At 44.8% G+C, this 17,544-nt stretch overlaps 1 protein-coding gene, 1 long non-coding RNA gene and 1 pseudogene across 3 annotated transcripts in view; 1 reads left to right on the plus strand and 2 right to left on the minus strand.

Moving 5' to 3' along the window:
- GLB1 (galactosidase beta 1) overlaps window positions 1-1,403 on the minus strand; it is a 102,408-nt gene extending 101,005 nt beyond the window's left edge. The window contains exon 1 of the mRNA XM_047769533.1: window positions 1,233-1,403. Within this exon, the coding sequence (XP_047625489.1) occupies window positions 1,233-1,304 (72 nt within the window). The 5' untranslated portion in view covers window positions 1,305-1,403. The remainder of the gene's footprint in view (window positions 1-1,232) is intronic.
- On the plus strand, window positions 294-17,467 carry LOC125121303 (uncharacterized). Of its 2 annotated transcripts, XR_007133433.1 has the most exons (4): window positions 294-977; window positions 12,526-12,636; window positions 15,622-15,733; window positions 17,436-17,467. It is a non-coding gene; the product is annotated as an uncharacterized LOC125121303 (long non-coding RNA). The 2 variants fall into 2 exon arrangements; XR_007133430.1 differs by lacking the exon at window positions 17,436-17,467 and having other exon boundaries at window positions 296-977; window positions 15,622-15,765.
- LOC125121291 (heterogeneous nuclear ribonucleoprotein A1-like) lies at window positions 14,249-15,338 on the minus strand (annotated as a pseudogene).
- Window positions 17,468-17,544: the final 77 nt, after the last annotated feature.

The following is a 17,544-nucleotide window of genomic DNA, read 5'->3' on the forward strand; positions in this document are numbered from 1 at the left end:
CAATTCTCTTAGATATCAGTTAATGACCTGTTTTCCCTCATCCATCTTTCTCTGCCACCGTGCCCTTGAACAGTTCTTATGTGGTTCTCAGAGGGAGCTAGTTCCCACGCCAGCGTAGGGTAGGGGAGTCACAGACTGGGGCAGCGGCTGTTCATTTGAGGTGACCCTTTTCCCAAGAAGAATCCAAAATAAAAACATTTTCGGCAGTTCTTTTACAAATACTTAAGATTTTCAACCTCGATTTTAGATAAATGTAGTTGCGTTTTTTTTTTTGTTTTTTTCTGCTCCAGAAACTTTACCAAAAGCCTTTTATTAAAGGGTGTCACAGTGGGCCCGAAGTTCACTAGCTTCTACTTAAAAACAAGCCCCAGACTCAGCCTACCTGAACTCTGGAGAACCAAAGTTGGTTCTCTGAAGGTGTAGAGGGACAGGTGCCCGTTTTAATTCCTCGCTCTCTCCTCCCCCAATCCCCCCACCTTTCCGCGGTCGTGACGCTGACCTCCCCAGGAGCGATTCGGATGTCCCGTGGCTCCTGCCTTAGCTCTGCCGGGTGGACCGAGGCTGTCCTCCTCCAACCGTGCACACATCCCCCTCCCCCCGCAACACACACACATACACACACCTCGCCCGGCCAGATCTCCCTCAAGCAACGCTGCCTGCCTCTTGCCCAGCGCCAAACTCTGAAGGTTTGGAAAATCCGGGACAAAAACGTAGGCGGCGGGAATCGGCGAGAAGGACGCGAGATAAAGAGACCACCTAGAAGGAAATTAACCCAACGTTCCCATTGCGGGGGCCTCTCCTGACCCGATTTTCTCCTTCCGGAGCGCTCCGCAGAGCACAAACTGCAAGGGAGAGCGAGCCAAGCCAGAGCCCGAGGCGCCTGTCAAGACGCGCGCTACTTGGAATCCACCCCCACCTCTCGCCAAGACCTCAAAGTTGGAAAGCACCTCATCTCAGCCTCTCCGTGCATTGGTAGGGTAAGTGGGTCCCAATGAAGGAGGCGGCGAGGGCGGGAATACGCGAGCGACAAAGCCACCGGGAAGGACGCGCGCCCCGCCCGCCTCTGACGGGAGGGCCGGCCCACTGCCTGAGCTCCTCCGGTTTCCGGAGCCCGGGTGCGCCCCAGGACCCCCGGCTCACTGGGACCCCGAGCGGCCCCAGCCCCAACCCAGTCCCCGCCAGCCTGTCCCCAGTCCATCATTCCCGCGCGGGGGGGGTGCCTGTGGACTTACTTTCAAGCCACCCCCAGAGCCCAGCATCAGCGGCACCAGCAGCAGGGAAAGGATGTGAACGACCCCCGGCATATCCACCCTCCGGCCTCCAGGCCTCCCGGGTCCGCAGTCAGCGCCGGGACAGCCGCTCGGCGCCGGCGTTTGAGGACCCGAGGCCTGGCCCCGCCCCGCGCCGGCTCCGCCCGGCGCCCCGCCTACCTGCCGCCGAGCCCTAAACCCTGGAGGCGCAAGCCGCGTGACTCTAGGAAAGTGTTATCTGGCCTCTGCCGGAGGGAGGGGCCTTTCGCGAACTCTGGAGGCCTCGCTGTCAGCGCTTGGGAGTTGGACTTTGACCAAAGGCTCCTTGCTCCCAGGCTCCCTTGACGGGGCAGAAGGGAGAAACTGAGGCAAAATAAACCTAAGTGGACTAGATCGACTCCCGGCCCCACATACAGACCTGTCCGGAAAACTAAAGCAGGGGCCCACAAAATAAGGTTCCTGGACCAAGCGTGTATCTGGTACATGTTGATAATGGAAATAACAGGTCCTTGCCCAGGAAACTCCTAGGAGTAGTGTCCAGAAACCTGTGATACTACAAACCCTCCATGTTATTTGGCTGCACGCTCAAGTTTGAGAACCACTGTTTTAGGTTACTGATAAATTTAGAGTTGGCAAAATCTTTGCAAATGCCAACCCTCCAAGCACCAGAGTCTGCAGAATTTTTATTTCATCTTTGGGTCTTGGGGGAGTAGCAACACCTCTCCCCCTTTCTGCACTTGAGCCTTCCAGTAAGGCCAGCGTTATCTCTTTTTTACATTTGGGAAAATGAAGGCTCTTCCGTGTGAGTTAGCTTGTCCAGGGCCGCTGGATACCACCAGATCTGAGTCTGAAGTTGTCTTTTCCTACCTGGTTGTTTGAACTCTCTGAAAATCCTCCCTTTCTTCCCACCACTGCAGGAGTCTCACATTTCACCAAAATTGAATTTCAGAGGAAGGAGCCTTTAGGGAAATAGCTTTATGTATATTTTTCCCAGCTTTATTGGGATATAAGTGACATTCCACAAAACTGACTCGTTTTAAATATTTTCAACTTTGAGTTAACTTAGTTTTGAAAAATAAAAATATACGATTAAATTATGCTGTCTCTTTACAGACGCCTTGACTAAACTTTAATTAGGACCCTCTGACTAGAGATTCTTCTAGATTAAACTTGATCTGGACCTTGGCCTTCTGTGTCTGTCCTATCCATGCCCGGCCTGCATTGTCCAGTCTTAGCAAAGAATCTTGTTAAGTCAATTTAGGGACAGTCTCCCAATTCTTGATATCTGATCAAATTTCTCATCCCTACCCCACCTTCCTTGGACCTACCTTTAGCAAGAATCCCTTGAGATCTCCTCTTAATAATTTTCCATCTACTAAGCCCTCCTTTTGCTGGATATAAATCCCCAGCTGTCTTAGCTGTACTTAGAATGGAGACCCATTCCTTCCTATCCATGGCAGTAGAGGTGACCCCTGTAGGAAATGATACCATTTTAGCAAGTGTAAGAATAATTTTTTCTTAAATGGTATTATTGACAACTTCTGACTCTTTAAAAAACTAAGTTTGATTCTTAAACAGTGGAAGTGATAATTATAGAAGTCGAGAATTGTTGTTACTTGTGAGATAAGGGCCTGAGATTGGGAGAGGCCAACAAAGTTTTGTTTCTTGAACTAGAGGGTAGTTACAAGGGTATTCACCATAATATAACTCATTTCATCATTTATTTGTTTTGTGTCGCTTTCTCTGTTTTTAAAATAAGTTTAGAAGTCATTTTTTACTTTTAATAAGTTTAAAAAAAACAAACCATAGCTATGTTCAAAAAAACCTTTTAGGAGTTCCCACTGTTTTGCAGCGGGATTGGCTGTGTCTTAGGAATGCTGAGATGCAGATTCAATCCCCAGCCTGGCACAGTGAGTTAGGGATGACAGGGAACCTGTGGCTTAGGGCGCAACTTTTAGTTAACTTAGTTTTGAAAAATAAAAACATATGATTAAATTATGTGTTTAATTTCAGATTAAACACATCTCGGATCTGATCCCTGGCCTGGGAACTCCATATACCAAGGGGCGGCCAAAAAGGAAAATCAAACAAACAAAAAGAACTTTTTATATTGTGTAACAAAAGAGCTAAAATTCCATTTGCTCATTCCTTTCTCCTTTCCCACTGGGCATTTCCTCTGGAGACTGAGAAACTGGCTTTCCTTTCTCAGGTTCTTTTCATGCCTGAAATGCAGAGTCCCTCTCCTTGTCCTGTGGAAGTCCTTTCCACACTCAGCAAGCCTGGGGGCAGGCACACCCAAGTTGGAATTCGAACTCTACTGCTTAATGTCTGAATGACTGTAGGCAAGTTACTTAACCTCTCTGAGCACTAGTTCCTTCACTGGTAAAATAGGGATAATGATATGGAACTTATTGGGTCATTGGGGAAGTTAGCAAGGGTGATGACTGTAGGACATTTGGCACATATAAGAATTTTTTTTTTTTGTCTTTTGCCTTTTGTCATTTTAGGGCCGCACCCACGGCATATGGAAGTTCCCAGGCTAGGGGTCTAATCGGAGCTGTAGCCATTGGCCTACACCACAGCCACAGCAACACGGGATCCAAGCCTCGTCTGCGACCTACACCACAGCTCATGGCAACGCTGGATCCTTAACCCACTGAGTGAGGCCAGGGATCAAATCCACATCCTCACGGATCTTAGTCAGGTTTGTTAACCACTGAGCCACGACGGAAACTCCCACATACAGGATGTTAATTAGGCCTGTAGGTTAATTCCTTGATTTTGATTAGGGTACAAGTTCTAAAGATTAAGTAATAGTTTGGTATTAATTTATAGATTTTGATAATTTTCATTGTGGTTATATAAGAGAATGTCCTTGTTTGGGGGAAAGGAAAGGGCATTATCTTTGCTACTGGTTCCCAAATCATTCAGAAAAAAAAATGTGTATACATACATACACACAGAACAATAAAGCAAATGTGGTAAAATGTTGACCTTTGGGGAATCAGTCGTGGAATTCTTTGTACTATTTTTTCAATTTTTTCCTAAGACCAAATTACTGCAAAATGAAGTTTGTTTGTTTTAAAGATTCTTGGAGTTACCTCATGGCTCAGCTAGTTAGGCATCCAACATTGTCCCCAGCCTGGGAGTTTCCACATGCCACAGGTGGGGCCCAAACAAAACAAAACAAAATAAAAAGATTCTTAGTACATAGCAGATCCAGTTTTTCCCACCATCTTTCCAAACCTATAGATCCAAGGTAATAATACACAGCAGGCATTTTTAACTGAGTTGAGGCAGAAAAGGATTTTGGCACAGGGGTTGGCAGACTAAAGCCAGCAGCCCAAATCCAGCCCGGCTACGATTTGCATGACCTGCCAATTAGGAATTCATTTAAAAAAAAAAGTCATTTTTACATTCTTAAACAGTTGGGAAAAAAGTCAAAAGGAGAATGATGTTTTGTGACATTTGAAAATGATATGATTCAAATGTCACTGTCCATGAATAAACAAAATACAGTGTCCTTGTAGCAGAACACGGCCCCTCCCTAATCCTCTCCACACCGCATGTGGCTGCTTTGACATTATGATGACGGGTGGTGGTTGAAACAGAGACCTTATGCCCACAAAACCTAAAATATAATGTTAGGCCCTTTACAGTAGAAGCTTGCCCAGAGAGCATAGATTGTAGTTTGTTTGTTTCTGAGATTTAATGCCTGGCTTCATACTATAATTGAACTAGCAGTAATAACTAACCATTGTTGTTTTGTGCTAGATGCTTTGCCTGCAGTGAGTAATAATGCCTCATAATCTAGGTGCATGTTATTATCTGCATTTCACAGATGAGAAAACTAAGCTATATGACTTGCCAATAGCCACAGAGCTAGAAAGTGATGGCACCTCTAAAGTCACATTGCCTTCAATTATAATAAAAAATTTATTTTGGGGGGTTCCCACCTGGGCTAAGTGGAAACAAATCTGACTAGAATCCACAGGGATGTAGGTTTGCTCCCTGGCCTCACTCAGTGGGTTAAGGATCCGGTGTTGCTGTGAGCTGTAGTGCAGGTTGAAGATGCATTGCTGTGGCTGCATAGGCCAGCAGCAATAGCTCCAATTCAACCCCTAGCCTGGGAACCTCCATATGCTTTGGGTGTGGCCCTAAAACAGACAAAAAGACAAACATAAATAAAGTATAGTTTATTTATGATGTTGTGTTAGTTTCTGGTATACAGCACAGTGACTCAGTTCTATACGTACTCTTTTCCATTGTGGTTTATTAGAGCTTGAATTATTTTTACAAGGCCATGCTTCTGTGTATGCTTTATTTATAGTTCCTATCCAAGTGTGCATATAGAGTGTGTGCTATAATGTAAACCTCCTGCTCCAGGTTGTGGGGAATATGAAATGACCTTGAGAAGGCTGTCACCCCATAGGGACTCATCTCTAGTGAGAAAGATGTCCACATACACTCTGAATATGGTGCATGCTCTGGTACAGACCAGTGATGCTCTAAGTGTGCCCCAGGGGCCAGTAGGCGCGAGATAAGAACAGAAATTCAGAGTACGTATTAGAAACTTGTAGCAATTTGAGAAAGTTTGTCTGTTAAATCTAATAGTGAAAAAAAAGATGTGAAGTTTTTAATCTATTTTTATTTCCTTTTTCTAGTAATTTATTTATAAAATTTGTACAACTGGCTCAGTCCTTCAAAGGTGGAAAAGAGCACTAATAACCACAGAAACAAAGTGATCCTTTAAGAGTTCCTGTTGTGGCTCAGTAGTAATGGACCCAAGTAGTATCTCTGAGGACAAGGGTTTGATCCCTGACCTCGCTCCGTGGATTAAGGATCCGGCATTGCCGTGAGCTGTGGTGTAGTTCCCAGATGCAGCTTGGGTCTGGCGTTGCTGGCTGTAGGGAAGGCCAGTGGCTACAACTCCAATTTGACCCGTAGCCTGGGAACCTCCATATGCCACGGGTCCAGCCCTAAAAAGACACACACACAAAAAAATTGGTGAATTAGATAAAAGGGCATACAGTAATTCTTATATCAAAATAAGAAGCTGTTTAACCCAGAGTTCCCTGGTGGCTCACTGGGTTAGGGATCTGGCATTGTCACTGCTGTGGTGCAGGTTCAGTCCCTGGCCTGGGAACTTCCACATGTTGCATGTGCGGCCAAAAATAAAAGTTATTAAAAAAAAAATAGGGGAGTTTCCATTGTGGCTCACTGGTAACAAACCCAACTAATATCCATGAGGACACGGGTTTGATCCCTGGCCTTGCTCAGTAGGTTAAGGATCCAGCGTTGCTGTGAGCTGTGGTGCAGGCCACAGATGCGGCTCAGACCTGGGGTTGCTGTGGCTGTGGTGCAGGCTGGCAGCTACAGCTGATTCAACCCCTAGCATGGGAACTTCCATATGCAGCAGGTGCAGCCCTAAAAAGACAAAAAAAAAAAAAAAAAAAGACTTCCCACCATGGCACAGTGGGTTAAAAATCCAACTGCAGCACCTCAGGTCACTATGGAGGCTCAGGTTTGATCCCTTGCCCACGGGAACTTCCATGTGTTGGGGGTGTGACCATAAAAAATAAAAACAAAGTGTATACACACACACACACACACACACACTTGTCTTTTTAGGCCTGCACCTGCACCCGAGGCACATGGAGGTTCCCAGGCTAGGGGTCCAATCCGAGCTGTAGCCGCTAGTCTAAACCACAGCCACAGCATCACAGGATCCAAGCTGTGTCTGTGACCTATACCACAGCTCACAGCAACCCCGGATCCTTAACCCACTGAGTGAGGCCAAGGATCAAACCTGGGTCCTCACGAATGCTCATCAGATTCGTTTCCACTGAGCCACGACAGGAACTCCCAAAAAATAAAGTATATATTTTTTAAAACGTCTCCTGCATTTAGATGCAGACAGTTCTACTGTGCAGCAATTTCTCATACTTTTCCTGATCTTTAAGTTTTCTGACCTGGAAAGTCCCGAGACCTGTGTCCTGGGGTTAAATTGTGTGACCAGGAGTTCCCGTCATGACGCAATGGTTAACAAGCCTGACTAGGAACCATGAGGATGTGGGTTCAATCCCTGCCCTTGCTCAGTGGTTTAAGGATCTGGCATTGCCATGAGCTGTGGTGTAGGTCGCAGACGCAGCTTGGATCTGGCGTTGCTGTGGCTCTGGCGTAGGCCGGTGGCTACAGCTCTGATTAGACCCCTAGCCTGGGAACCTCCATATGCCGTGGTTGTGGCTCTAGAAAAGGCAAAAAGACCAAAAAAAAAAAAAAAAAGTCTTGTGACCAACTGGTGGTTGTGGTTATGAAACAATAAAAAAGATAAAATTGTGAAATTATCAGCCAACAGTTTCCCCACAATCCTAATAAAAGTTAGCAGCTGTGTCCCAGGACTGGTCTATCCCTCATGACTGTCATACATGTAAGGACACTTTTGTCCACTGTAGCCACCCGCCTACACCAGAGCCACAGCAACGCGGGATCCGAGCCGAGTCTGCAACCTACATCACAGCTCACGGCAATGCCAGATCCTTAACCCACTGAGCAAGGGCAGGGATCGAACCCGCAACCTCATGGTTCCTAGTCGGATTTGTTAACTACTAAGCCACAACGGGAACTCCTTAAAATAATTTTTTAATTTATTTTTTTCTTTCTTTCTGGGGCCACACCTGTGGCATATGGATGTTCCCAGACCAGGGGTCAAATCGAAGCTGTAGCTGCTGGCCTAGACCACAGCCACAGCAACAGCATATCCAAGCCACATGTGTGACCCAGGCTGCCCTTGTGGCAATGCCAGATCCTTAACCCACTGAGCAAGGGCAGGGATCGAACCCGCAACCTCATGGTTCCTAGTCGGATTCATTAACCACTGCGCCACGACAGGAACTCCGAGGGCAAGCTTTAAATAAACAGAATACAATGATTTAAAAAACAAACAAACAGGAAATTAACATTGATAGAATACTATTATCTAATCTAAAGGCTTTATTCAAAGATTTCACTTGTCCCAATAATGTCCTCATAAAAACAACCAAAAAAAAAAAGGAAAAAAATGTCCAGGATCTTTTTCAGCATCACATACTGCATTTAGCACTGGCGTTCCATTGTGGCTCAGCGGATTAACAAACCTAACTAGCATCCATAAGGACACAGATTCAATCCCTGGTCTTCCTCAGTGGATTAAGGATCAGGTGTTGCCATGAGCTGTGGTGTAGGTTGCAGACTCGGCTCAGATCTGGTGTTGCTGTGGCTGTGGCTGTGTTGCTGTGGCTGTGGCCAGCAGCTACAGCTCCCATTCCACCCCTAGCCTGAGATCTCCCATATGCCATGGGTATAGCCCTAACAAGACAAATAAATAAATTAATTAAAATTTTTAATTAAAATGAAAGCTCTGATGGGCTAACATGGTGATTGTCAGAACAAAAAGCCCTTTGGCCATACCTGGTTGTCACTTTCTTTTTCTTTTTTTTTTGGCCATGCCTGCAGCATGAGGAAGTTCCCAGGCCAGGAACCCAAGCCACAGCTAGAATCAAAGCCACAGCAGTGACAACACAGGATCCTTAACCCACTGTGCCACAAGGGAACTGCTAGTTGTACCTTTCAACTCAGCTAGAGAAGACAGAGGGGGCTAAATCTGAGGGCCCAAGTGAAGAAGAAATAACAGGCCTAGATCAAACATGAAGGGGAAAAAAACATCCCTGCAAAGAAGCAGCTGGGAGATCATGGAAGCAGATGCTTTTGCCAGAGAGTGAAGGCAAGAGAAGGAAGACAGGCTCTGTTTTCTAGCCTAGGACGAGATAATTATTTGTTCAACATGAAGAAATTGCTCTGCAGTTTACCATTTCCGGGACACGTTTCTTGAGCTTTCTTGAGTTTGGGACTGTTCTCTTAGATTTTGCTTTTCAGACCATAGGTCGCAACTCATTCCCAATTCAAACCCCAGATTTAACACCTCTTTCCTAATGAAACAGTCAGTGCTTGCACGAGCTGAAGGAGTTCTTTCCTTCCAGAAATTCCACAGCGCTCTACTTATGTCTAACTTACGACATTTATCTTTCTCTGTGTTATGGCTCTTGATGTTCTGTTCCTTGAGTCATGTCCTCATCTTTCTTATGGGATTACATTGGAGGTCTCTTATACTGTTTTTTTTAACTTCTGGTCCCATCACCTGTCTTCTCATTTGTCAGTGTTGTTCTTCTGCGGAGAATCTTCTTGCTTTTCCATTTTTGCCTCCTGCAAACTTCTATTCATTTTTTTCAGACCCTTTAAAGGAGTTCAAGCATGGCCTCTTGCCAGAAACTTTCCAACGAGATTACTGCTATAAACTGAACATTTGTGCCCCGCCTCCCATTCATATGTTGAAACCTAATTCCCACAGGGAAGGTCTATGGAGGTGAGGTCTTTGGGGTCATTAGGTCATGAGGGCGGGGCCTTCATGAGTGGGATTAGTGCCCTTATAAGAGACTCCAGAGAGCACCCTTATCCCTTCCACCCTGTGAGGACACAGTGAGAAGTCAGCCATCCATGAACCAGAGAGTAGTTTCTCACTGACACCACAACTGCCAGCACCTTGATCTTGGGCTTCTCAGCTTCCAGAACTATGAGAAATAAATTTGTTTATAAACTACTCAATCTATGGCATTTGTTTATAGCAACCTGAACCTACTGAGATGGTTACTCAGCCCCCTTGGGGGCCCATGAAATGCTCTGTGCATGTTTCTGTTCTAGCTCTGATGGCGGTAATTGAAGGTTTACTTACCTGTCTTCTCCAGACTTTGAGTTCCTTAAGTAAAGAGTAGATATTCTTTCTCTAATACAGTGCCTGGCACACAACAGTTCACATAGGTTAATGGAACAATAACAATAAAAAAACCTCTTATCTCTACTCAACTGGAAGTTCCTTGCAATCAAGAGTGTATGTCTCATTCGTCTTTGCATTCCATCGCCAAGGGCAGGACCTGGTATAAGGTAGACGCTGAGCAGTGTGTTGAAAGAATGAATAAATTCATGATGTGAAAGAGAATTGCCCCCAAAGTCACTTAGAGGATGTAGGTTCCTTTAGAGAGGATACGCTAGACACTGCTGAAGCTCGTAGAAACAGCTCTGTGAAGCTGAACAACCCTGCAAGCAGGGGTCAGCCACACTAGACTGTAGTTCCATCTACAAACTGTGTTGCATTATCATGGGAGGCAACTGTTCCTTTTGAAACTGACAGCATTTATGACTTGAACCCACAGTTTTTAAATTAGAATAACTCACCCAGTGTCTGGACTTACTGAGGTTCAGGTTCTTTGTGCCTCAGCACAGAAGGAATTCAGCAAGAGACAAAGTGATAGGCAAGAAATAGATTTATTAAGATAGAATGCTTGTGAGAGATGCAAATGGGCAGGCAAGGAGGCTCTGCCCTGAGGATTAGGTGGGCTACATTTTATAATCCAAGGGGAGTCGGGGTGGGAAAAGATTGCCTCTTCCTTTTTCTTTGAGTAGTAGCTCCTCCTTGGTATCTGGTAAGAGAGTATTTGACCCTATAAGGTCAAACTAGGACTGTCATAGTGCTCAGCAGAAAGGCAGTCCTTAAACTCCTGCCTTTGGTCTGAACCTGAATGCAGGCCTCACCCCATCCCCCACCCAATCACCTGAGGCGTATCTTGAGCTTCCACTAGTCAAGCAAGCCTGTCTTGTTTTGATGGCTTTCTTGAGCAGTTATTAACTTACAGTTATCTCCCAAAATTCCCTAGATTTCCCTCTCTATCTGTGGTCCTTTATTGGAACTTCTACAGCTACCAGTGTCACTATCCCTCTCCATCCCTTCCACCTCCACCTGCCCGTCCACCTCAACCTTCTCCTCAAAGGCAGTTCCACTTAACCTTTGCTGCCCACACCTCACCCCAGTCTTTATTACTCTGGCCACAGTAGCCTTCTCTCCATTTCTTGTGGCCTTCATGGCTCCTCCTCCTGAGCCATTTTCTGTGGTGACAGTGGCCTGTGATCCATGGAGGTATCCTGGGCTCCAAGGAGCTCCTGGAGATGTCTCAAACCCCACTGTCAAAGCAGAGTGGACTGAAAGTGACATAGATGGACCTGGAGGGGCTTGGCCAAGGTGGTGAGGCTAACTCTTCAATGGTGACGCAGACCAGATGACATTTCAGCAGAGGTCACAGTTCACATAGGTCAGTCTCTCCCTATTAACCCTACCAGGTTGGCTCTGACTTTAAGGACAAGGGAGGAAGCTAGGTGAGGGAAAAAAAAAAAAAAAAAGAGAGAGGGTATACTTGTTAGTGGGATTGAACTGTTTTCTATTAATGGGCCCTTTTATGTGTCTATCTCAGAACCGGGGATATTGGATGTTTTCATGTTCTCCATACACTAAGGATATCAAGCCCCAAGCAAGATGGTTGCAGATTGGGCAGGAGGCCTCTGGGCACTAGGTACACTCTCCTTCCAGCTCAGCTCTTTCCACTGGCTTCTGGTCTCCACTCCTCATGCAATATCCTCCCCTCCCCCATCCCATCCACTTCTTTCATTTTCTTTGTATCACCATTGCAGTTTCTTTCCTTAGAAATTGTTTTTAAAATGACAAAGAACTATAAAATATATGTATGGCATAAAAAATGAGACAGCGAATGTTCCATACTCACTCCGATCCTCTCCCTGTCTTGTGACCCTCTTTGGATTCCATGTCCTTCCTTCCAGCTCACAGGAAACCACTACCTAAAGTTTTTGTTTATGGTTCTTTTTTCATTAGTTTTACCCTGTGTGTTTGTATGAGGTTAAGATTATATTACTTGCATTCCTAAATAATATTTTGTGTTCATTAGCATATTTTAAAACTTTTATACAGGTAGAATCGGAGTTCCTGTCATGGAGCAGTGGTTGACGAATCTGACTAGGAACCATGAGGTTGCGGGTTCGATCCCTGCCCTTGCTCAGTGGGTTAACGATCCGGCGTTGCCGTGAGCTGTGGTGTAGGTCGCAGGCGCGGCTCGGATCCCGCGTTGCTGTAGCTCTGGTGTAGGCCGGTGGATGCAGCTCTGATTGGACCCCTAGCCCGGGAACCTCCATATGCCGTGGAAGCGGCCCAAGAAATGGCAAAAAGACAAAAACAAAAACAAAAACCAAAAAACAAGTAGAATCATTCTTTTTTCCTTTTTAAGGTTGAACTGTGTTGTTATGTGTAGCCATAACTCTTTCATTGCCCCCTGCTATATAAGTCTGTGTGTGCATGCTTTCTGTCTAAAAAAAAATCCACTCTTCTGTTTTTACACAGGTTACTTCTGCTTTCTGTTCTTAAGAAGTGTGCTGCTGTATCATACCAAAACCACTTATTGATTGCAAAAGAAAAAAATGAAGTGGATAAAATGGATCTGACCTTAACGAGGTAATCAAAATTAACATCATGGAAAAAGGGGCAGGTACTGTATTCTCCTGTGACAGCCCAGAAAAATGCAACATTGCTTCTGTGGTATTCTAGCCCAAAGAGCTTAATCTGAACCTAATCATGAGGAAATATCAGAGAAACCCCAATGAAGGACCTTTTATAAAATTATTGGCCTATGTTCTTTTAAACATAGGCTTTAATTTTTTGAGTAGTTGTAGGTTTGCAAGACTGAGTGAAAGGTACAGAGATTTTCCATATGCCCCCCTCCCACGACTACATACACACAGCCTCTCCTACTATCAAAATCCTACACCAGAGTGGTACATTTATTACAACCAGTGAAGCTCTTTTGACACATCACAATCACCATGCCTTACATTGTCCATGCCTTACATTTGGGGTTCATTCTTGGTGTTTCACATTCTATGGGTTTTGAAATAGATATAATATTTATTCACCATTATAGTATTACATAGAGAATAATTTTACTGCCCTAAACAAGCTCTGTGCTGTGCCTGTTTATCCCTCTCCCCCTACATCGGACAACCACTGATCCTTTTACTGTGTTCAAAATTTTGCCTTTTCCTGGAGTTCCCATCATGGCTCAGTGGAAACAAACTGACTAGTATCCATGAGGACCCAGGTTCCATCCCTGGCCTTGATCAGTGAGTTAAGGATCTGGCATTGCCATGGGTTGCGGTGTAGGTCACAGACATGGCTCAGATCCCGAGTTGCTGTGGCTGTGGTGTAGGCCGGCAGTTACGGCTCCAATTTGACCCCTAGCCTGGGAACCTCCATGTGCCGTGGATGTGACCCTTAAAAGACAAAATAATACATATATTTTTTTTGCCTTTTCCAGAATGTCATATAGTTAGAATCATACAGTATGTAGCCTTTTCGTATTGGCTTCTTTCACATAGTAAAATGCATTTAAAATTCTTCCACATCTTTCCGTGGCTTGATGCCTCCTTTCTTTTTAGTGCTGAGTAATATTCTACTGTCTTTTTTTTTTTTTGGCTATTAAATCATTTATTGATTACATATGATAATGGATGATACACAATCTTCATTCCCATCTATAACTTTATCTGGTACCATAATTCAATTTAGATATATTGCATAGGATATGCCAACAATCATATTAATAACCAAAAATACCTCCATGACTTTGCTTGGGTGGCCCTTTAAGGGTGAACTCCAGGTCACAACACAGTTAACTGTCAGTTCAGCTACACCAAGGTTTCTGAAGACAAGGGCTTCTCCACCCAAGCAGGTTGTAAATTTTGAATGGAACCTGGCATCACCCTGAAGGTATTCTAACTTCACACTGTTGGGGTAGTTTACCAAAATGGCTTCAGAGTAGACTAACTTTACACAGCACATTTAAAAAAAGACACATTTATTCAGCATCATGATCAGACTATTACATTTAGCAATCAACAGCATGGGTGCAAAAAAAAAAATCTACATTAAACCCTTTGTTGGAATGCTTTACACTTTCCACAGAACAGAAACTAAAATAACCTATTATACAATTAGTCACAAATACAGTCCTCGAGTTTCTTTGCCCATACACATGAGTATTTTTTAAAACATGTCTTCTTTGTAGCAGCTAGGCCTTGCCACCACTGTGCTTGGCTGAGTTCACAAATCTGTTGTAACCTGTAGCTTCCCTATCACTTCTCTGGCTCTCCTCTCCTGCTAAGCTTTGTTTCCTGGCAGTGATAATTAAAACTTTCTGCCACTGCCATAGCTACTGCTGCTGCTGGAACTGTCATAGCCACTTTGGTTTCGTGGTTTGGCAAAGTATTGGCCTCCACCACCATAGGGGCCAGAACTTCTGTAACAAGAATTTCCTCCTTTCATGGGTCCAAAACTTGAAGATTGGTTGTTGTAATTGCCAAAATCATTATAGCTTCCACCACCTCCAAAATGGTTTCTGTCATTACCAAATCCATTATAGCTATCCCCACTGATACCATATCCACCACCATGACTGCCACCAAAGCCACCTTGACCACTGAAGTTTCCCCCATGACCAAAGTTGTCTTTTCCACCAAAACCATCTCCACGACCACCACCAAAGTTTCCAGAACCACTTCGACCTCTTTGGCTGGATGAAGCACTAGCCATCTCTTGCTTGGATAGGGCTTTCCTCACTTCACAGTTGAGGTCATTCACAGTGTGGTATTTCTGAATGACAATCTTGTCTACAGAGCCATGGTCATCAAAGGTTACAAAAGCAAAAGCTCTCTTTTTGCCACTGCCTCGGTCAGTCATAATTTCAATCGCTGATTTTCCCATACTGTTCAAAATACTCTCTTAGGTGATGTTCTTCAGTGTCTTCTTTAATGCCACCAACAAAAATCTTTTTCACAGTTAAGTGGGCACCAGGTCTTTGAGAATCTTCTCTTGAGATGGCCCTCTTTGGTTCCACAACTCTTCCATCCACCTTGTGTGGCCTTGCAGTCATGGCTGCATCCACCTCCTCCACAGTGGCATACGTGACAAACCTGAAGCCTCTGGAGCGCTTGATGTTTGGGTTCCTCATGCCACACAGTCTGTGAATGTCCCCCATTGCTCAGAATGGCTCCTCAAACTCTCATCAGTTGTTTCAAAGCTCAAACCTCCGATGAAGAGCTTCCGCAGCTGTTCAGGCTCTTTGGGAGACTCTGACTTAGACATGATGGTAATGGGGAGGAGGATATAATGATGCTTACTCAGCGGCATCCAGGGGCAGAAAGGCCTACTGTCTTGATGTACCAGTTTATTTACTCATTTGCCTATTGAAGGACATCTTGTTTGCATCTAAACTGGACAATTATGTAAAAAGCTGTGACATTTTGGGGCAGGCTTTTGGGTGGACATATTTCAGTAAATACCAATGAGTGCTAATTGCTGGATGGTATCGCAGGGTATTTTTAGTTCGGTAAGAAACTCCAAACTGTCTTCCAAAGTGACTGTACCATTTTGTATTCCCACCAGCAATGAATGAAGAGTTCCTGTTGTTCTATATCCTCGTCAGCATTTCGTGTTGTCAGTATTTTGGATTTTGGCCCATTCTCCTAGGTGTACAGTAGGTCTCATCTTTGTTTTGGTTCGTATATTTTTATTTTTGTCTTTTGTCTTTTTCTTTTCTATTCTTTTCTTTTTTTTTGTCTTTTTGCCGTTTCTTGGGCTGCTCCCACGGCATATGGAGGTTCCCAGGCTAGGGGTCAAGTTGGAGCTGCAGCCGCCGGGCTACAGCACAGCCACAGTGACGTGGGATCTGAGTCGCGTCTGTGATCTACACCATAGCTCATGACATTGCCGGATCCTTAACCCACTGAGCAAGGCCAGGGATCGAACCCACAACCACATGGTTCCTAGTCAGATTTGTTAACCACTGCGCCACAATGGGAACTCCTGGTTTGTATATTTTTTAAAAAATTTATTTATTTTTGCTGCATATGGATGTTCCCAGGCCAGAGATTAAATTGGAGCTGCAGCTTCGACCTTCACGATCTGTGGCAATGTTCTAAACTTAACCCACTATGCCACAGCAGGAACTGTGTATTTTTGACTGGTTTGTATTTTTAAATGGTGTCAATGACATAACAAGAAAAGCTGAAGAAAAAGTTCAGATTCCAGAACACTAAACAGAAGTAAAAACTAGAGACAATACATGATATTGGACGGCATCCTCTCCAGGGAAAAAATGTGCTGTAAAAGACGTTATTAGAAAGTTGACAAAACTGGAGTTCCCATCGTGGTGCAGTGGAAACCTATCTGACTAGGAACCATGAGGTTGTGGGTTTGATCCCTGGCCTCGCTCAGCTCGTCAGGATCCGGCATTGCCGTGAGCTGTGGTGTAGGTTGCAGACGTGGCTCGGATCTAGTGTGGCTGTAGCTGTGGTGCAGGCCGGCGGCTACAACTCCTTTTAGACCCCTACCTAGCCTGGGAAGCTCCATGTGCCCCAGGTGTGGCCCTAAAAAGACAAAAAGACCAAAAAAGAAAAAAAAAAGTTGACAAAACTGGAATAGGGAATGTAGTTTAGTCTTCTATCATTTGTTCCTGAATTTGATCATTATCTGAAGTTTTATTCTTAGGTCATACAAACTAAGATTAAGGGATAAGTGGCCCGATATATACAATCTACTCTCCAATGATCCAGGGGAAAAAAAATAAAAAGGGAAATGTGGTATAATTTAGCTATCTTTGAATGTGGATGAAGGATATGTTTTTACTATCCTAGCCACTTTTCTGCAATTTAGAGTTTTTAAAGAATTTGAAAAATAGCAATGCTGCTTTAACATTCTATCCACATTTTTTTTTTAAGGGCACGCCCTCAGCATATGGAAGTTCCCAGGCTAGGGGTCCAATCAAAGCTGTAGTCACCGGCCTATGCCACAGCCACCGCAACACCAGATTCTAGCCAGATCCAAGCTGTGTCTGGGACCTACACCAGAGCTGAGAGTAAAGCAGGATCCTTAACCTACTGAGCGAGGTCAGGGATGGAACCTGCATCCTCATGGATGTTAGTCGGGTTCGTTAACCGCTGAGCCACAACAGGAACTCCCCATCCACATCTTTTGGTGCACACAGGTTTCTCAAGCATATGCTTCAACTTGATTAGCTTATTCAAGCCACTGATTTCCTCTCTCTCTCTCTCTTTTTTTTTTTTTTTGTCTTCCTCGGGCCGCACCCACGGCATATGGAATTTCCCAGGCTAGGGGTCTTAATTCGAACTGTAACTGCTGTCGTCAGCCACAGCCACAGCAACGTCAGATCCGAGTCAAGTCTGCCATCTACACCACAGGTCAAGGCAAAGCCGGATCCTTAACCGCTGAGCAAGGCCTGGGATGGAACCTCCGTCCTCATGGATTCCAGTCAGATTCCTTTCTGCTGAGCCACGACGGAAACTCCGA

The sequence above is a fragment of the Phacochoerus africanus genome, chromosome 1 (genome assembly GCF_016906955.1).
Source record: "Phacochoerus africanus isolate WHEZ1 chromosome 1, ROS_Pafr_v1, whole genome shotgun sequence".
Lineage (NCBI taxonomy): Eukaryota > Metazoa > Chordata > Mammalia > Artiodactyla > Suidae > Phacochoerus > Phacochoerus africanus.